This window comes from Rutilus rutilus (assembly GCF_951802725.1).
Source record: "Rutilus rutilus genome assembly, chromosome: 4".
Taxonomy (NCBI): domain Eukaryota; kingdom Metazoa; phylum Chordata; class Actinopteri; order Cypriniformes; family Leuciscidae; genus Rutilus; species Rutilus rutilus.
The window spans coordinates 6,268,895-6,291,066 of record NC_140212.1 but is presented as its reverse complement, the minus strand read 5'-3'; the positions used below and the strand labels follow the sequence as shown (position 1 = coordinate 6,291,066).

Below are 22,172 nucleotides of genomic sequence, written 5' to 3'. Positions count from 1 at the left end.
TAACTGAGGCATTTCAGCTTCTGTCTGTCTTTGCGCAACGAAACTGGAATTTTCAGTGTACCACTGAGGGGCAATCAAATTGCTTTTTAATAAAAAGTAAATGAAACTAATGTTAAATCTACATTTAGTTTATATTGCTGCATTGGTTGTGGTAAGTTTATTGCAGCAAGTTTTGGATGTTTACAAAATGAATACCAAAAGCATGCTGTGGTGGAAATACTGTGATATGCTAATGCACCAATTCTTTATACCCTTTCTGAGGACTCCAGTTTTATATTAACTGCTCTAACTGTCATTTTATTGCATTAAGTTCTCACTGCATGCTCTGCACTATTTAAATTTTCACAAACCCCAAATGCTTACAGCATTGGATCCACTTTCCTTTTCTCTCACATTAGCATCCCAGTAGTTTCCCAAAAGTACTGCAGTTAAAACTTTTCCTTTGTTTACTTTTTTTGCTTCCGCTACAGCTTCCTCTCTCTTATTTGTCTTTATTTTTTCCTCTCTCTCTTAGACTCTTTAGTAGTTTAGGGGAGCTTCACACCATCTCTCAGAGGAGTTACGGCACCACCTTCACAATCCGGCCTGGCAGCCGATACCCAGTGACCCGTAGGACTCCAAGCCCTGGAGCCACCCCTGAACGGAGTGAACCATTGGGGCCTGTCCGTACATTCGGCCCTCATCACCACCATCACACTATACTCAAGTCTTCTAGCCTAAGTTTGCCCCAGGAGCCCAAGGAGGTGCGTTTTGTCATGAGGAGCGCCAGCGCTCGAGCCCGCAGCCGTTCTCCATCCCCCTCACCATGCGCCTCCCCCTGCCCCTCACCGGTACTGGGAGCCCCTCTCCTGGCCCTGCGACCATTCAGACAGCGCCCCCTAGCACTGTGGAGTAAGTATGATGTGGGAGAGTGGCTAGAGAGCGTGGGATTAGGGGAACATCGTGCCCGCTTTTTGGAGCACGAGATTGAAGGCGCACACCTGCCTGCCCTGACCAAGGACGATCTGGCCGAATTAGGGGTGACGCGGGTGGGACACCGAATGAACATCGAACGTGCACTGAAGCAGTTGCTAGAGAGTTGAAGAGAGGCAAAATGCAAGATATAGTTCCATCATAAAATAATTTAATAATTTAACTTGTTCTAAAGTCTAAAACCATAGATTCTAACCAACTTTTTTTCTTTCTTTTTTTAAATTGCATAGCCCTTACATAATATAGATTCTACCCCTGATTTAACACCCACAAAATCTACCATGTTTCTTCACTAGTTTGCCACCTACTAAGAGTAAAAAAAAAACACATGCTGGACAGAAGTGTGGACCTACTGCGCAATATCTACTATTTTCAGCTACAGGTCGAACTGGCCATGTTTCAAATGGGTCTTCTGCACAATAACAAATTTTATAGCCAGCAAGCAGCCATCTCCTTCTCATGCCATGTTTTACAGTCAAATGATGACGAGGAAGGTGTGCACTGACTGCTCTCACATTAACAGAGGAAGTTTAGGAATATCTTCACCATCTGCAATTGTGTGCATTTCCTGCTTCCAGGAGAGAGACTTCTGAATTTTAGAAAGCAGTGTCAACTTGGGTATAAAAGAAAAGAGAAGAGTTTAAACCTCTCCTGTAAACAATGCCAATGCTTCCAAGTGCCCGGAATTTACAGTATGTTCACAGACCATTTTACAACTCAACAGTAGATATAGCCATGTTAATGGTGATTGTAAGATGCATTGCAGCAACTGGACTTGGCATGTGAATGCAACATATCCAAGTAAGAAAGGATCTGACAATCTGCCCTAAACCAGGAGGGGAAAAAAAACTTCTCCCAATACAATACAAGTGTGGCCTTGAGGTAATACTGCCGCCATCTAAAATTTGTTAAAGATAGATATTTTCAATCAGTACATTCAATTTTATATGTATATGATATATATGGAGTTATATACAGTATATATTCAAAAAAGAATGTATGAGAATAAGGTGAGATATACTTGTCTTATACCCTGTGAGATTGTGTCATATTTGGTCTTACTTTATATTTGTTATTTTATTTATCGAACAATACCCTAACACAAACACAGTTACTCTTTTTTCCCCCATGGTATAACTTGTGATTTGTGAGTTATTAACATAATCTTTGGACTAGTTCATGGTCAGTTATTTAAGAACTTCATAATTACGGGCGGACCTTTTTTTTTTGTGTCTATTATGAATAAATGCTCGGTAAGTCTGTATGTAGAATAACTGTTTTGTTTAAACAGAGGATTTGAAATACCAGGGGATTTAGGTATACATTTATTTGTTACCTTTTGTATATGATAACTAATAATAATAATAATCAGTTGATCATTTCATCCTGATCGATTTGTGAATTTAAGACGTAAAAACATTTCTTTGACATGGTCTATTTGGTTACATATTGTGAAATTACTCATTTGGGATTTAATTCTTATCAAGGCTTTCAGTTTAGAACATTACGAGCAAAATATGCTACCTAAGGGCTTTTAACAGACAAATTAAACAGTGTTATTAAAAATCTGTTTCAATGCAGACTGCTAAACTGGTGAATTTGTCTGATCCCCAGTAATAGGAAAATCTACAACTTAAAGTAATAACATGGCACATGCAAAGCTTATACAGCTGTGTGGCCTTGACCCTAATGACCCCATTTGTGCAAACACACATTTTGGTTTCTAGTAAAAAAAAGTTTTAAAAAAAAGTATAGTGTGACCAAATTACTAAAAGTAATCTGACTACAAGCATATCTACTGTGAATATAGAATTTTTTTTCTCAATCCCCAAGATTGTCATATAATCAAGCAAATGTTGAGATTATATTGTGTCAAAATTATCTGGTAACTATCTTGACTGGTTTATTGTGTTTGATAAGCTGGAACAGTAGGCGTTGCTGTGGTTTACACATTTAACTAGTTCAACTCTGCCAACAGAGGGGAAAAATCCTCACACTTGTCTCTCCTCCGGTTGGTCAATTTGCACAAAGATGTGGGTGCTACTGTTTATAAGCCATCTGCATAAAATATTACTGTACTTCCCTCATCTGTCCCTGTCCTTCTCCCTCTCTTCCGATCCTCACTCATTTACACTCTCAAAGACAATTATGTAATTAATTACTGCAGCCATGTTCTTTTAGTTTAGCTCTCTCTTTTAGGAGCTCTCTCTTCTATTGTTGACACCTTTTTTGTATTCTTTGTTGGATGAAGTGATTTGAGGATCAAGTTTTGGACATGTTTGCTTTAAAATGAGAAAATGTACACAAAAAATATAATTTGACTTGTCTGTTATTAAAGATCATCTCTCAGGCTGTGGGGATTAATCAACTAATACATCATTCTTCTGTGGAGCAAAAGAAGAGGGTCGGATTTTTTCCTCTATACATTTTTAGAACTTTAGAATGTATACAAACACATTTTGCAGTTTTTTTTTTTTTAAATACATTTTTTTGTGAGTCAAATTGAATGTATAAAAATGGAAAATTGGCCTATTATAAGAACAGAGGTCTAATTTCTATTAAATAATTCTAAACACTTGCTATGTTGAATACCAATCAAGAGATGAAAGAAAATGGCAGTTTCTGTAATAGTGCCCATAAATATACAGGGTGGGCCATTTATATGGATACACCGTAATAACATGGGAATGGTTGGTGATATTAAAGTCCTGTTTGTGGCACATTAGTATATGTGAGGGGGCAAACTCCTCAAGATGGGTGGTGACCATGGTGGCCATTTAGAAGTCGGCCATCTTGGATACAACTTTTGTTTTTTCAATAGGAAGAGGGCCATGTGACACATCAAACTTATTGGTAATGTCACAAGAAAAACAATGGTGTGCTTGGTTTGTGCACATTGAACACATTTTATAAGTGGTCAGAAACTTGTAAATAACTCATGAACGAATAAAGTTACGTTGAAACCAAGCACACCATTGTTTTTCTTGTGACATTACCAATAAGTTTGATGTGTCACATGGCCCTCTTCCTATTGAAAAAACAAAAGTTGTATCCAAGATGGCCGACTTCTAAATGGCCACCATGGTCACCACCCATCTTGAGGAGTTTGCCCCCTCACATATACTAATGTGCCACAAACAGGACTTTAATATCACCAACCATTCCCATGTTATTACGGTGTATCCATATAAATGGCCCACCCTGTACTTATAAAATATACTTTAAATACAACCCAAGTGCTGAGAGTACATTAAATCCAATGTGTCTACTGCGGAGACAGCAAAAGGTTAAAACGTTACATAATTGAGAAATCAGAGTAAATATATAAAATTAAAAAAACTACATGGAAAGATGTTATGTACTTATTAATATTCAGAGATAGTCCAGCCTGCATGTCTTACCTAAATGATTATAGGGCTGGATATTGACACAAATTTCACGATTCGATTCGATTTCAATTCACAAGCCTGTGATTTGATTCCAATTCAATTCAATATAAATTCATTTTTGATATATAGGCCTACTGTGTCAGGTACAGTAGCCTAGCCTACATGGCTACATAACTAATGCTGTAAACTACAGGGAGTCAGTTGGTAGGCTACTACTGTAATATTCAATGTTAAAATTAATAGATTTGTATTAAAACACTCAAATTAAACACAAGGTAGTTTTTATAATAATAAAGTTATAATACTAACTGGATAATTATAATTATGTTTCTACTCCAATTCGTTTTTTGAAATTTAAATATTTAAATTAAACTTGACGATTTATTCAAAACAAATATATATAGGCTATATATACCATTATACTAGAGTTCATTTTTCTTGCTGACTAAGGAGTTTGGTCACTGGATGGCTTTTCTGAGGTACATTTTTGTTCTCAGGCTGTTTTATTGACGTCTTTTCCACTGTTGAAACAGCGATTGAGCGATTACATGAGACATGATACGGATTTCGGTAAGTTTTACTTTCAACATACCTTCTGATGTTCATTCATGTTTATTTCGTGCTGTAACTAGTAGTAAAGCGGAAGAGACGATCAGTTCACGTGGCTTCGCTTGATATGATCTGAGGAGTTATGGGATCTGTCATGCCACATGAAAGAGCGCAAAAACGGGTTGAATTTTGTAATAAAATGGACAGAATTTAAAATCTGAGACTTTATTTCATATCAAAAGGAACAACACTTATTGCAATTTATTGGATGGGAGGCGCTAATGATCTTTTCATTTGTTGGGATTTATCGGTTCATAAAAATGAGAATTGATTAAAATCGAGAAATCTATATATATATATTTTTTTTACCCAGCCCTAATTATATGCTTTATTAGCGGCAGCGTCTCTTGAACTACACACAGCATAAGCATTTTCCAATTTTTCAATGATGCGCTTAGTCACGTACGGGAGATGTTGTCACTATGGCATGATGATTAAACTAATTTGAAACAAAAATCTTTGAATTGTTAAGTAAAAAAAAACTTGCAAAAAATTATAGTTAATAATTTGTATAAAACCACAACACATAAAACATGTGACAACATGCCTTAACCTGGCATTTATTTTAAAAAGTTTCTTAGTGCACAGTTCAACTTTTTGCTTAAAAATGGCATAATATTAGGCTAGTTGACCGTGGGGTTTTATGTTCACTTGTTTACAAAAAAAAAAACCCACACATGATTCATCTATTGGAATTTATGTTTGGAGGACAGACGTCACAAAAAGCGTCCTAAGCAGTTTTGGTGCAACTGAAAGCAAGCATTATTGGACTTTTGACTCAAAACCTTTGGTTGACATTGACACATGGCTCTTGTGACAACTGTTGCATAAAAAATGCAGATCATTAACTCTCATTGTCAGATCATTAAAATGAAAGATATAAGATCAATTAAAGTATAGGCTACTAAAGTTAGTTATGTAACATTATGGACACATTGCTCATACCAAAGCTGTTTATATACGTGAGCACGGGTGAACCGAGGACTTAAACGAGGGGCCGAATTCGGCGAAATGTAAGTTAAACAAATAAAATAAAATTGATGGAGACCAGTTTATTTACTTATTTAAGACATGTAGCCTAAAACATCCGCGTTTGCACATCGCCTCTACAGGGTTCATTTGCAAAACGTAAATGTAAGAAACTTATCCAAGATGATTGTGACGATGATTACTATTATTTAACTTAAGTTATGATTACAAATGCCTTTATTTGAATGTATGTTTTTTTTTATTTTGTTTTTTTTATTGCAGAACTTACACAATTACAAGCTCAGGGAAGTGAAGCAAGGTTGTATCTCTTACAATGAATGAACAAACAATGATACGAAGAGAAACAATTAATAAAAATAATAATAAAAATACATAAATATCCTGGATTTGCATACAGCACATTATGTAATTATACATACAAAAAAAAAAGAAAAAAAAAGAAAAGCATAACAACAAGGTTAAGTCATATCTTTGAATAAATCATCATAATGCATCAAAAAAAAATTACACTTTTTTTGTTATTTATAAGTCTAAGGGAAGAAATAAAAGAATTAAGGTCAGCCAGAAAAAGAGGGAAGCTCAAAGGAGACTTAAGCCATTTTTGCTTGTGGATGAAGAATTTTGCATATAAGATAAGGAAATTAACAACATGTTCAAGGGACATCCGCTTTGGGTTTTCATAATAAAAGATAATCTCTTTAAGAATGAAGGTGTGGGTCACATTTGTAGGGCCAAAAACAAAAGCACTTAAATTAGCCCAAAATCTATTGGTTACATTACACTCACAAAATAAATGAGGGACAGCTTCCTCAACAAAACCACAAAAAGAGCAAGTCTCATCAATATCAGAATATTTAGAAATGGAAGAGTTAACAGGATAGATTTTATAATGAATTTCCTTAACTTTGTTGGATACACAAAATTTACTAGGCAAAAGCCAGGCCTTTCTCCACATTATGTTTGTTACAAGGGATCCCCAATAGAATTTACCCCTTGGAGTAACCTTTCTCTTCATTTGAAAAATTGAGCGAATATGTCTGTTGTTGCATTTTCGATCTAAAAAATCTGTGGGGGGGGGAAGCATTATTTGAATGTATGTTTATACGCCGGGATGATAGAATTGGCGTCATTACGTGAGGGCGTAAAAGAACTGGTAAACCGTTTTATTGAACCGGTTCATTGAAATGAAATGTCCGAAAGAACCGGTTCGCGGAAAAGAATCGGACTTCCCATCTCTACGACTGTAGGCTACGAGTCCGACACAGACTGACATTCAGAAGAGACTGGTTATGTGTCACTGACAGCTGATCTGAGAGAGTGCAACTATTCTAACGCTATTTAGCCTACTTTGCAGTAAGAGACGGTAAGTGTTTGCTTTTATTTGTTCACATATCTGTACAATCAGATGTTGAGCTTGAATATAAAGCAGACTTATGAATTTTTTATACACTTTTCTATGATCGGAGTTATGCCTAGGCTACTAGATTAAAAAAAATAATAATAATAACTGAACATTAGAATAAAACTATTTGTTGTTTAGGTAAATCAGAAATTGCAAATGCTACTGTAATGAGAGGTTTTCTCACTTTCACTTTCAGTTTTGTTTTTACAAAAGGCTTTTTTATTTTTTTTTTAAAGTTCTGTTTGCAGTGTTTTGTAGATCATTTATTTCTAACTGCAGTGAACTGTGATTGGCCGAGGTCCCAACTCCTCTTATCTCATTTACAGTACATTGGTTACTATATAGGGTAGAGTGGGGGAAAACGCCCCCCTTAAGGAAAATGTGACATTACAGTGAAACAAAACATAAATGTGACTAGAATTGCCATCCCGGTTTTGAGTGACTATGGCAGGAGTTATTCACCAAATATAAAAATTGCTTAGCCTTCATAATTAATTAGCATTTTGACTGAAAATATTTTTGTACAAAGGGGGCGTTTTGCCCCAGCGGTGGGGTAAAACGCCCCCTTTCTTACAAACCAGTTTGCTTGATAGATCAACAGCAAAATTAACAGACAATAGTTTTTAATCTCTAAAAGTAAAAGGCAAGTAATGTATAAACATGTATATATATTAATATTTATTTCAGCAATGTCCAAAATAGCCAAATTTAACTACCTTCCATCAGTGAGCTAACTTTGCTAGCAAGCTAGCTAGTTAATGTTCACTTGAGGTAATTTTTTCATGTTTTGTTCAAATATTTTGATTTTACCACCTAGTTATACTGCATTAAGTGTAAAACAAAGGATTTGATAGACAGAAATATTTTATTATAGTAATTATGATAGAGAGAAACTATGCTCCCAGGGGGGCGTTTTACCCCTCAGCGTAGGGGGCGTTTTACCCCACAAGCTATGACTTTTTTAAAAAATGTTACATTTTTTTTATATAATTATATTCCTTATAAATAACATATGATCTCAAACTACAGACTTCACTATTCATCTATCATACATCACTGCGATATCCTGCAGAACAATATTCTCTTAAACACTTGTTTACTAATATCTGAAAATTATAGCATTTACCATGTAATCCTCTTCTCTTCAAATGTGTCGCTGGTGTCAGCTTCTCCATAGAGATTTGTATATCCCCGTTATCAACGTAGTGCATAGCAACAGTAAAAACCTATATTGACTACTTTTAGTGGTTATTTTGGGAAAAACAGGTGGGGGCGTTTTACCCCAGGGGGGCGTTTTCCCCCACTCTACCCTAACTTACAGGTTATATTAGGGCTGGATGATTAATCGAAAAGTAATCGAAACCGAAATTCAGAGCCTATAACCGACGTAATTTGACCAAGTCGATAATTTAGTTTTTTTAAGCCTATTAATATTTCCGCCCAATGTGTGTTAATAATGTAGCCTACTTTCCCCTTACAACATTTTACCGCGTGTGTAGTCACGTGACTCCTCCCTGTCCAGTCTGCGACATTGAAGCAACATGGAAGAGAACTCAAACATAACATAAACATAATAATCATCTCAAAACCTAATTTCAGCATCTTATTTCAGAAAAAAAAGGTTTTATTTAATTATTAAACTATAATTATTAATCTTTATAGTTATTAAATATATTGTGTATTCTTTATCATTTTTATCTTTGTACTGTGTAAACAGATAACTTCAATAAACTGCAATATTTTATGAGCTGGACAAGTGTCATCATAAAATTAAATCAACTTTGGCACAACCAGAGTAAAATCTAACCCTTTACAAACTATTTCCTCTGGACAAAGTTCCTGTTTTATACCTCACAAAGCTCTTGACTGGAGAAGACATATAATCCGAAGTAAAGATGTCATCTAATAACAACACAATTAGTTTCCCTGAGCTTATAAAGCTGAAACGAGACGGTAAAAAGCTCAGCCCGGCAGAGATACGCACATTTGTGAAAGGAGTCACATCAGGAGCCATGCAGGACAGTCAAATAGGTAAGACCATGATCACCTAAATTCATTGTACAGTTAAAGGTAGGGTAGGCAATTTCGGGGAGGCTAGCAATAGCAAACTAATTTTGAAAGTATGATCCCTCCCTCCCAAAACACATGAACACGCACAGTCTGCAAAGCATCACAAGACGCCGTTAAATTACCTCATGTCTCATGCCTGAATAAAACAAATTGCCTACCCTACCTTTAAGAAGACACAAGCAAAGAAAACTTTTGGTTGGAATTTTACAAAAACAATTGTGTTGTAACGGCACAGGCGCCATGCTAATGGCCATATGGCAGAAGAGCATGACTGATGAAGAGACTCAGGCAATGACGAGAGAGATGATGAACTCTGGGGATACGTTAGAATGGCCGAAGGAATGGCGTGTGGTGGACAAACACTCAACCGGTGGGGTTGGAGACAAAATCAGCCTTCCACTCGCTCCTGCTCTGGCTGCGTGTGGCTGTAAGGTATGGGAAACACGCTGCCAATTGCCCTATTAAACAGCCAAAACAACACATACTGATGAACATGCAATGAATGAGGGCAGAGTTAAATGAGAACGCTCATTAGTAGGCTAATGCCGATGAATGCTTTAATCAAGACTTGTGTGTTCAGTTTTTCAATGATATCTGGGTAAACATGCATTAGAGTCAGATGAGTTATGAGACATGCTGTTCCTCAACAAGCATAGTCTTGTGAAATTTGTAACCGCCTAGGCCTATATTTATTAGTCAGTTACAAACCACAATCAACAACATAAAAACGAAATAATCTTTTGTCATTTTATGAATGAATTTGTAAAATTAACAACATGTTGAAGAGCAAAACTTGTGTGATCTTAAATTCCAATGCACAGTGAAACAGCCGTCGGCAGAGGGTGTTGGCTATTTTAATCTTATGAAATTCAAATTCTGTCAAAACTATGGAATTTAAAAACCTAAATATGGAACATTCTGCCACTATTTCTGGGGCACATTTTCATCTCAGTTACATATTGCCACCGCCACCCTGAATTTATGTTTAAATTAATGCAAGTAACCTTGGTTACTCTAAACATGTATGGTTTTTTTTTTCTAGGTGCCCATGATAAGTGGACGAGGACTGGCACATACAGGTGGCACCCTGGACAAGCTGGAGTCCATCCCCGGGTTTAATGTCACCCAATCCGTTCAACAGGTAATGTGGGAACAAGTGGGATTTGTTTACACCTGAACTGATGGTCAGCTGGATTTTGACAAATCAAGGGATTAATTTTGACCTGTTTGATTGTAGTAAATACAATCCCTCAGGTTCTATTATTAAAATATAAAAAAAATAGTATTTTAATAAAATATAATTCCCATAAATAAATATTGTTAAACATCACTGGCATTTACAATAAGTCATTGAAAATTGAAGCACATTTCAGAGACCATCTACAACTTCATATTCTTAATCCATGTTGCAACATTCTGAACAGGATCCTTTTGTTATGAGGATTTAGTTTTTCGGCACTATATGAGCCAGGTTGTTAAAAACAATTTGAAGGGTAATAATAAGTCAAGTTCTAAAATCTTTTACTCTATGCAAAATTCAATATAAAAAGGATGACAGCTATTTGTCAAAGTAACTAAAAAGTTAAAAAAAAGTTATAAAACAGGAACCGTTTACTAAAAAGTAAAAGTAACCGTTTTACTCACATGTCACAATAGGAAAGAAAAGACTATCGCTACTTCTGTTTAATGCCGACTTTATCGAAATAAATCACTGAATCGTGATTTAGAGGAAATCCACCCAGGCTAAATTCCTGCTAACCATGTCTTCCATGCTCTGTTCAGAATGAATGAACGAAGCTTTATTATTGTGTCATGCGTATGATTACGCCCAGCCTGCATGGACTTACAAGACACCAACATTAATAAACATAAGTAAGAGGATTAATATACAAGATAGATAGACAGATCCAGAGTACATCGAATACATTGCTCCCTAAAGACAAGCATTAGAAACGAAATAGTAATAGTACATATGTATTCAGATACATGCATGTATGTAATCATACACACGTGTATTCTCATTTATTCAAATAACCACCCATATAAACCCATAATCCTCCACAGAACAAAATTAAATCTAATTAAACAAACTAGCTTGCCTTCTTTTCCAGGCCTTTGAAACAAAAGTTTGCAAACTTAAATACATCATAGTTAAACAAGCATAATAATTTTTGATCATTAGCATACCAAAATATTTCAGAAATTCGTCGTGTAGCTTCCAGAAACAAAGATTCTCTTAGGTCATCATAATGTGTACAATACAAAAGGAAATGAGATTCACTTTCCACTTCTCCAAGGTCACATAGCACACATAATCTGTTTTCCACATCTCAGCAGTGCAACCAAGGATCTCTGGCTTCTAGATAAACGAGATGTAACATATAATTCTGGACTAAAATGCTGTTTGATATGCATATCATTTTGGCTTTAATATAACATTTTCAAACCATTTTTCTTCAAATTTCAATAACAACTTGTGTTTAAGCGAATTGACATTACAGCTTAAATTGTTTCTGTAGATATACAACATCTCAAAAATAGAATAGATCTCCTTTACCCATGGGGACCTGTGAGCTTTACTCCACCCAAATACTCTCTTATTTACTCTATCCTCTGCCATTCTAATTAGACGGTTCCACAATCGTATCATTTCACATTTTCTCTGTACAACTCCTGGTACCCAGCCCATATCTCCCTGAATTGCTAGGATCGGAGCAAATCTATGAACCCCCCCAAAAAAACATTGTATGGCTCTATTCTGTATGGTATCTACCGTTTTGGATTCTTTCAAGCCCCACACACACCCCTGCAGCATAATTCAGCATATCAATTCATTTATTGATAACTGATCCTAAAGCTCTCCCGCCAGAATCAACGAGTGACTTAATACCAACCTCGTAAGTCAAAAAATCATCAAGAAAGAAACCCAGATATTTATATGAACTAACATAGTCCAAATCGACTGAGCCATAGCTAACTATATGTGTACTTCTTTCAATGCCTTTCTTTCTAAAAATGCATTACACAGTGTTTTGCTCTGATTTATAGCTAATCGCCACTTGAAACACCACAGATTAACCACATTTAACATTTTCTGTAATTCAGACTCAGCTAATAAGACTATATCATCCGCATATAATAGAATTCCCAATTTAGTACCATCTCAAGTACTACTCCTAAATTAGCATCCTTAATTTGTAAAGCTAAATCATTCACAAATAAAGCGAAAAAGGTTGGGGAGAGACTAGTACATCACCTTGTTTTACTCCAAAAGGTGTATCAAACCAATCAGTAAATAAATAAATCTCAACACAACTGTACCACTATAGAGGGTTTTCACGACGCGTCATCAATCCGGAAGTCGGCCATTTTGGAGGCACTGAACGTAAACAGTGCCATTGAACTGAACGGACTCGCAAATTTGGCTGATTATTGCTTCTGAAAAATGGTCAAGTTTTGGTCTGTACTCATCGGTCGCACCGAGAAAAAACATTTCTAGTTCTATAGACTGCCGAAAGTTAAAGAGAAGAGTGCAAAAAACTGATGAAAGATGGCGTTTGTGGTTGAGAGAGGCACAGCATCAGCCACATGTGTAAATGAAGCGTTAACTATGGCTAAAATTTTGACGTAAAATAGTTAACTATGGGTACATACACACTGTCAATCCGATTATCTTTGTATCCGATTGGAATATGATCTAAAATGATGTCCACACTGTATTGCAACTGTTCAGGTCCGATTTGTGTGTCCACGCAGCTCTTTGACAACACGGCAATGATGTTGCGTTGATGGAGGGGTTTGCATTTGCAATATAAATGTTTTCTTATTTAAATTTTACAATATGGAGATGTGTAGCCGCTGCGCTGGACTACTGCGTCTCGAGCTGCAGAACTGTAGGAGGCTGGTGTATGCACAACTCTTTTTCCGCGCCGGTTTCAAAATACTTTTCAAAAATAATAATTTTCTGCTTGTTCGGCACTTTGCAACAACACAGCCTTGTTTCGGCAGCGACTTTCAGCATGTTCCCTATAACAACGTCTGATGTTTACATTTTACGTGGCGTGAGAAAGTCACATAAACCACGCGAAAGAGCGTTCAGACTGGTGGATTTCCTGATATGTGATTTGAATAGGATATTAAACCACATATGGATGTAGCTTGAAACGGATTTCATGTGCTTTTTTTTGGACTGACAATCTGAACGTAGCCAATGTCGAAATAGAAGTAAGGACTAGTTGGAGAAGCTAGCTCGTTCAGATCTTTACCACATATTACCTTAAGTTTGTCAAAATGTTGAGCTCTTTCCTGCTTTAAGTCCTTCTATATATGATTTCGCAGCTTCCATGTGTTGTTCCCGTGGTTTAGACATCAGAAATTAGTGTAACAATGTGTTCAGTAGTACATAAACAGTGCAATTCATGCTGTTGTTTACATCCGAGTACCTCCAATATGGCCGCGCATCCGGGTAACTGACCAAATCGTGACGTAGGTGAAAACCCTCTATACATTACTTGTATTGTTTTATTGAATTTTCCATCCACTCCTGCTTCAATTAGTTTAAAAGCAAGCAGCTCTCTATTAATCCAGTCAAAGGCTTTTTGAAAGTTTACTTTTTGAAAGGCTATATGAGCCAGGTTGTTAAAAACAATTTGAAGGGTAATAAGTTAAGTTCTAAAATCTTTTACTCTATGCAAAATTCAATATATAAAAGGATGACAGCTATTTGTCAAAGTAACTAAAAAGTTAAAAAAGTTATAAAACAGGAACTTCCAGTAACCGTTTACTGAAAGTAAAAGTAACCGTTTTACTCACATGTCACAATAGGAAAGAAAAGACTATCGCTACTTCTGTTTCATGCCGACTTTATCGGAATAAATCACTGAATCGTGATTTAGAGGAAATGTCATCATCCACCCAGGCTAAATTCCTGCTAACCATGTCTTCCATGCTCTGTTCAGATGTTGATATTGAATACGAGCATCATCAAATCCATTTTTGAATCCTTATATAATGAAATGTATGTAAATGAATGTAGCCCATGTACTGATTCATCATAGCATGCTGTCTCACCCAAAAGATGAGATTTAGCATACACAATATTTACAAATCAAACACACTTTTCTTAGTGGCCAAAGTCAGAACTCAATACAAAGTTACTATAATGGTACTCTTACTTCTGTATTTCTGTACTATAGACCTTATGAGAAACAAGCGCGTAGCCATCTTTAGACTATTGTGTTTGATCTTCTGTTTTTGCGGCAGATCTGTATATTTCTATGGCATCCCTGGCGGTAATTAGCTGGTGAAGTGGATTTACTTATTGTAGAGTTAACAAAAGTTATCATTATAAGCGTTGTAATGATTGAAGCGGATGTCATAAATGTCAGTAGACCGGGAAGAGTTCCATAAATCCGTAAGATCTTACCTTTATGCTGTGGAAATACAAAGCAGAAGACAGAAGACAGAGCTGAAAAAGGGAAGGGCTACAAAAGCTCTTTTGAGAGTTCTCAAAAAGCTCTCAAAAGAGTTTTGCTGGCCCCTTCTATATTTTTACTGGTCCTGAAAGAAATATAAGGAAAAGCACTTTTCCATTAAACTGTAGGCCTATTTATTGTATACATTAGGATTAATCAATACAGCAAAGGGAGTAGCCTACAGGAATTAAGAGAGAGCCCCTGGAGCAAAAATAACCAAATTGTCATTGTAACTATGAATGGTTATTGCAGTATATATTATTTTTCCTGCAATGAACATAGGCTGCCAACACGGAGAGACTGTGGTTTTCTTACACTTTTCTTCCCCTTAGTCCCTCCCTTTTCTCCCTCAGCGGTCCATTTTTATTTTTTTTAAGTAAGAGTTTTGCATACTTACCAAAAATGCTAAAAAATAAACGTGTGAGAGCGTGTTATAGGCTATATGTCATGTTATAGCCAGATATGAGGACGCTACTGCAACGCATCACACCGCAGATGAGCCTATATTCATTAAGCCAACGTGCAAACTATCGCAAATCAAAGTGAAAGTAAGTTGCAGACTGGTCTTAACACACGATCATCATCATCATTAAAAGTAAAGAAACGAAATGATCTTACCAGGGCTGTTGCCGCTCTCTCTTTGATTTTGACATTTTAGCTGATGATCAATAAAATGCAGCTCATGTCTGTTGCTTTCGGTGACGTAGCCTGCACTCCATTAAATCTGCATATAGCGCGAGAATTGAAGATCGGATTTATATCCGTTTCTCGTATCAGCCTCGTAGTTCTTTGACATTTTAACGTTATAAATAACCTGAAGTAACATTGACACTCTTCGCGCCACTGTGTATAACGTTTGCGGTTTGTTTTGCTGATGGCCAGTCAACTAGCCCGACTTACTGGCCCCGGGCCATTGGTTATGTCGAGCCCTGCACAGTATGCAGAATTTCTGTATTCATAAAATATCCATTTCCAGAGTGACAAATAAACTAAATCAATATTAATTCAATTTTTTTCATGACTCGTTTGATTGAACTGCATGCCAAATGTTACAACATTTTTACAAAAGGATTAAAATGCAATATTATATGAGATGATATTCTTCTTCTAGGTGAAGCAGATCCTACAAGATGTGGGCTGTTGCATTGTGGGACAGACAGGGAGTCTGGTGCCAGCAGACAGCGTTCTCTATGCCATCAGAGACGCCACATCAACTGTCGATAGTGTTCCACTTATCACTTGTAAGATTACCCTGGACAGCTTCTCATTACAGTGTTAAACCCTACTTCTCCTGATTATTTTGTCCATGTTCTGTACAGGCTCCATCATTTCTAAGAAAGGAGCTGAAGGTCTAAATGCTCTTGTGTTGGATGTGAAGTTTGGCAGGGCTGCTCTGTATAAAGATCTGGATAGTGCTCGCAAACTTGCTCAGTCACTGGTAAGAGAGCTTTTGCCGTCTATTCAGTGGCATCTTGTTCATGTAGCTCAAGTAGCAGTCCTGGCCCACAAGTAAAGACCAAAGAGAAGAAAACTTTCCATGGAGAAAAAGTCATAAGTTGAGGAACTCGTTAGGCTGACCAAATTTAAAGATGTAAATGTGTGATATCTGACATTGCTCATTGACATTATAGTTTTAAACTTTTCATCATAGGTAATGTTGCTATCCAGAACTTCAACTTGATAAAAAGTGGCAGCTTCATGACATGCAGTTTTTACAATAATCATGCAATTTATCCATTTATTTTTTGGAAGTTGCATCCAAAATGAACTGGATTCAGAATATGATGCTTTTAAATGTCCATCAGGCATGAGCAAAATTCAGAATTAATGAATGTGAATTTAAAGTAATTAACATTGTAAATATAGTTTTTCATAGTTTCATACATTTTTTCAAAAAAAAAGTACATTTATAGCGCTATACTTTAAAAAAAACCTAAAGGGACATGGTGAGAATACAATTTTTTCTTTTGCTATTGGTGCAAATGGAAACGCAAAAATTATATTTGTTGTAGTTTCCAATGACCATTATAAATGCGCTTCTGAGAACCCTGGAAATGTTACAAAGGTCCATTCAAAGAATTTACACTAAATTAAAATTTCTATAGTTGCCACTCTGTACGTAGAGCCTATAAATCTTCAAACTTCAAGACTTTTTCAAAACGTTTAAACAATGCTTTAAGCTATTGTATTTCTACTTACTTGCATTCCAATTCAAATTGCAATTCTGCATCTTGTTTGCAAACTTAACTCAAATTCAAACCAGTTCATGATTTGAATTGCCATTCTCAATTCAACTCTGAATGTCACACAATCCTGGTGCCCATGTGTCAATAGGCCACTGCAGGCAACGAGCTGGGTGTGAAGACAAGGGCGGTGCTTAGCCGAATGGACGTTCCTATTGGCCAGAGTGTAGGAAATGCGGTTGAAGTGTGTGAAGCCCTTGAGTGTCTTAAAGGAAGAGGGCCAGAGGATCTCACAGAACTGGTTACAATTTTAGGTAAGGAAAATAACCATTTTTAAACATCCCAGTGTAAGGGTGTGTTCACACTTGTACTTCGGTTCTCTTGGTTCTTTTGGTTCCAGAAAAGGAAAATAATACATTTAGTCCTCCTGGTTCACTTAGTGTTCACACTATCATTTTTAAGACCAAACCTAATGATACAAAAAAAAAAAAAAAAAAACACACACACACAAAAAACAACAACTATTTTGCGATGTGTAATAGGTGTCAAAACAAGAACAGGAATTCCTCCATTGCACACAAATGCAGATCCGCTGAAAAGAGACTGCGTTTCTGATGCCTGAACCGAACTGTAAAAAAAGAGTCGCATCTTTTTAGTCGCATCTTGTAACATCACTTTCTGTTTTTGGTTCGTTTACATGTCTTTGGTCCCCGTTTCGTTCATAGTTGATACACGAACCGCATCAGAGTTCATTTAGAAGCGGTGCGAGACCCATCTTTTCAGCGGCCTCGATCTGCTTGTTTGGTGTGCACCAGTGTTCAGATGGCAGTTATTCAAATGAACTGCACTAACAGAGCAATCCCACCAAAGTTCGCTTTAATCAAACTAAACCTGCCTAGCGTGAACACACCCTAAGATGACATAATGGAACCAAATGTCCAATTGTGATGTTCTTCAAGACAAATCGTCCACAAATGTCTGCGATAAGGAAGCATAAAAGTGTCATTATATTTAGGTGGACATCTCCTGTGCATGTGTGACCCCAAATTTACCCAAGAGAGTGCGAAAAAGGAAATCGCTCTAAAGCTGAAGAATGGAGAAGCCCTGAAGAAGTTCCAGGCGATGCTGGAGGCTCAAGGTGTGTCTGCAGATGTTGCAAGTTCTCTGTGCTCAGACGAGGCCGACTACTTTCGGCACATGAGGCGTGCAGCACATCAGACTGAGCTTCCGGTGCCAGATGATGGTAATTATGTTCCATGTTCTCGTTTGAGAATCAAATATGTTAATTCTTTTACATAACACTTACAGCACAGGCATGATTATAAACAGATCGCACAGAGCTCGCTATTAATATTCACTGTTATTCATCTGCATGCAATCATCACGTCCATTATCTCAGCAGCAGCCATTGTGTGTATGTGTGAACTGTTTGATTGACAGGAGCCGTTTTGGACATTGATGCTATGGCCCTGGCTGTAGTGCTGCACAAGTTAGGGGCGGGACGTACTAAATCGGGAGAGAAAATAGATCATAGCGTGGGAGCAGAGATCTTGGTTAAGATGGGACAGCAGGTACAGAAAGGTTAGTCTCGATCTATCTCAATTATAGTGTAATATATACTGCTTACTAAACTACTATTAAAAATGGTATATGAAAAAGTAATCAATATGCAACAATAAGCATTTAAAAATGTCACATGACGTTACCACATTGCATGTTTACTTCAGCAATCTCAGAAATGCTGTTATTTTTAACTGTAGTTCATTTTAAGTGTAATTTTTTACTTTTCTAAAAATTTTAACTAGGCCAATCCTATCAAATAATGAGTCAAGATGTATTTCAATTTTGCTCCTGGTTCATTTATCACACTGGAAATGGACAAATTGCAATGTGGGAAACATCACCCACGATGGTGTGCTATGGTTGTATGTACTATAAACATTTTCGCAAATGTGAAAAACTTTTTATAGAACATTTGTTCGCTGTGCACAGTATACTTGCAGTAAAAAAAAATAATAGTAGCCTATGAGTTGTACTGTATTTCAAACACAGCCTAAATCTCTGTGTTTAAGACAAATCTGTGTTGATACCCTATTGATTTATTTGGCAGGTGAATCATGGATCAGGATTCATCACAATAGCCCAGATCTGCTTACACACCAGTATTCTGTCCTGGAGAAAGCATTGGTCATTGGCAGCCTCAACAAATACAAGGCAGTGTCATGTGTGGCAGAATTCATCTGACCAAACAATCCCAACATGTCTTAAAGGGATAGTTCACCCAAAAATGAAAATGCTGTCATCATTTACTCACCCTCATGTTGTTCCAAACCTGTATGATTTCCTTTCTTCTTGGTTCCCTTGGAACACACCATACACGACTTGGATTTAGAAAATGTCATTTCGTCTATTTTTAATGAATTTTTGAAATACGCAAATCTATATAACTTCCTGGTCATGTGACCTGATGATGTCACACCACATGGAATGTATTCACTAACCCTTGGAACACACCATACACTACTTGGATTTAGAAAATGTAATTTTGTCTATTTTTAATGAATTTTTGAAATACGCAAATCTATATAACTTCCTGGTCATGTGACCTGATGATGTCACACCACATGGAATGTATTCACTATCCCTTGGAACACACCATACACGACTTGGATTTAGAAAATGTCATTTCGTCTATTTTTAATGAATTTTTGAAATACGCAAATCTATATAACTTCCTGGTCATGTGACCTGATGATGTCACACCACATGGAATGTATTCACTAACCCTTGGAACACACCATACACGACTTGGATTTAGAAAATGTCATTTCGTCTATTTTTAATGAATTTTTGAAATACGCAAATCTATATAACTTCCTGGTCATGTGACCTGATGATGTCACACCACATGGAATGTATTCACTAACCCTTGGAACACACCATACACGACTTGGATTTAGAAAATGTCATTTCGTCTATTTTTAATGAATTTTTGAAATACGCAAATCTATATAACTTCCTGGTCATGTGACCTGATGATGTCACACCACATGGAATGTATTCACTAACCCTTGGAACACACCATACACGACTTGGATTTAGAAAATGTCATTTCGTCTATTTTTAATGAATTTTTGAAATACGCAAATCTATATAACTTCCTGGTCATGTGACCTGATGATGTCACACCACATGGAATGTATTCACTATCCCTTGGAACACACCATACACGACTTGGATTTAGAAAATGTAATTTTGTCCATTTTTAATGAATTTTTGAAATACGCAAATCTATATAACTTCCTGGTCATGTGACCTGATGATGTCACACCACATGGAATGTATTCACTAACCCTTGGAACACACCATACACTACTTGGATTTAGAAAATGTAATTTTGTCTATTTTTAATGAATTTTTGAAATACGCAAATCTATATAACTTCCTGGTCATGTGACCTGATGATGTCACACCACATGGAATGTATTCACTATCCCTTGGAACACACCATACACGACTTGGATTTAGAAAATGTCATTTCGTCTATTTTTAATGAATTTTTGAAATACGCAAATCTATATAACTTCCTGGTCATGTGACCTGATGATGTCACACCACATGGAATGTATTCACTAACCCTTGGAACACACCATACACTACTTGGATTTAGAAAATGTAATTTTGTCTATTTTTAATGAATTTTTGAAATACGCAAATCTATATAACTTCCTGGTCATGTGACCTGATGATGTCACACCACATGGAATGTATTCACTATCCCTTGGAACACACCATACACGACTTGGATTTAGAAAATGTCATTTCGTCTATTTTTAATGAATTTTTGAAATACGCAAATCTATATAACTTCCTGGTCATGTGACCTGATGATGTCACACCACATGGAATGTATTCACTAACCCTTGGAACACACCATACACGACTTGGATTTAGAAAATGTAATTTTGTCCATTTTTAATGAATTTTTGAAATACGCAAATCTATATAACTTCCTGGTCATGTGACCAGATGATGTCACACCACATGGAATGTATTCACTAACCCTTGTAACACACCATACACGACTTGGATTTAGAAAATGTCATTTCGTCTATTTTTAATGAATTTTTGAAATACGCAAATCTATATAACTTCCTGGTCATGTGACCTGATGATGTCACACCACATGGAATGTATTCACTATCCCTTGGAACATTTTTCTAATTGATATTAAAAGAGGAATTTGACAAAGCTGTGAAATTAGTCCATTATTAATTTGGCTGATTTCACAAGTAATGACCGTTCACATTAAGAAATACGTGTTTTGTCATATTTTCATAGAGGAAAAAGAAATGAAGTGCGCAGTTAGCTCATGACATCCCTTTATTGAAGAAAACATACAGAAGTTAAACAATCAAGAGTTTGATTTAATTTTCGTCTGTTTCTTTAAATATTAACAAATGTGAACTTATGGTCTTGGGATTTTGTAATATCACCGTTATGTAGTATAACAGTGAAATAAGTAGTTACATAACCAAATGCTATATTTCAAAAGGCACCAGAGTTTTTACTAAAATGCAATTTTGATGTTAATAACATAACAATTACACTTATACACTCATAAATAGGTTTTACTTTGTACAATAATAATTTCTTCCTCCACAAGGATTAATGCACAATTTGGAATAGTAAATAAATCAAGGTTAGAAACAAAAACTTTTTTTAATGACAATTGGTTTGGGAATTTTGGTTGTGGAAATTGATTAAAGATGTTTTATAGAACTTACAAATATTTAGGCTATATTTAATTGTATGCAATTCCCAGAGAACTTTTGAGGCTTATTGGATTAGAGACACTTGAAGTGCTACTTGCCAATTTAGGCTGAATAATAAACATTTTTTAAGTTATGGATGTAATAATTGCTTATGCTCCATTGTCTAAACAAAATATATTCTTGCTGTTATAAATACAATGAACTTTCTGTTCAAGAAACATGTTTTAGATTGGAGTAAATTATAGATGACACCTCATAGATATTCTATAACGAACAAAGTTAATGAGTTTTCATATAAGATCAATAAC

At 36.1% G+C, this 22,172-nt stretch overlaps 2 protein-coding genes across 6 annotated transcripts in view; both read left to right on the top strand.

Annotated features, from left to right (window-relative positions):
* The window catches only part of shank3b (SH3 and multiple ankyrin repeat domains 3b), a gene marked incomplete at its 3' end in the record, with an annotated part of 32,855 nt that extends 29,531 nt beyond the window's left edge, over positions 1-3,324 (top strand). For 4 of the 5 annotated variants that reach the window (XM_084406324.1, XM_084406323.1, XM_084406325.1 and 1 more), the window contains one exon: positions 515-3,324. In XM_084406324.1, coding sequence (XP_084262450.1) covers positions 515-1,082 — 568 coding nt within the window. The remainder of the gene's footprint in view (positions 1-514) is intronic. The other variant, XM_084406326.1, reaches the window with a different exon arrangement.
* Positions 3,325-7,166: 3,842 nt separating this feature from the next.
* Positions 7,167-21,442, top strand: tymp (thymidine phosphorylase). Its single transcript, XM_084406328.1, has 10 exons — positions 7,167-7,323; positions 9,199-9,393; positions 9,668-9,864; positions 10,475-10,573; positions 16,018-16,147; positions 16,226-16,344; positions 17,241-17,403; positions 18,105-18,332; positions 18,530-18,670; positions 19,200-21,442. Exons 2-10 carry the CDS (start codon positions 9,258-9,260, stop codon positions 19,331-19,333), a joined length of 1,347 nt encoding a protein of 448 aa, XP_084262454.1. The 5' UTR covers positions 7,167-7,323; positions 9,199-9,257; the 3' UTR covers positions 19,334-21,442.
* Positions 21,443-22,172: the final 730 nt, after the last annotated feature.

Bases quoted from the DNA above. Each gene is read 5' to 3' on its own strand.
- tymp (XM_084406328.1), top strand. From the start codon at position 9,258: ATGTCATCTAATAACAACACAATTAGTTTCCCTGAGCTTATAAAGCTG. The intron at 17,404-18,104 runs GTAAGGAAAATA...CATTATATTTAG, and splicing joins AGAACTGGTTACAATTTTAG to GTGGACATCTCCTGTGCATG. The intron at 18,671-19,199 runs GTTAGTCTCGAT...TTTATTTGGCAG, and splicing joins GGGACAGCAGGTACAGAAAG to GTGAATCATGGATCAGGATT.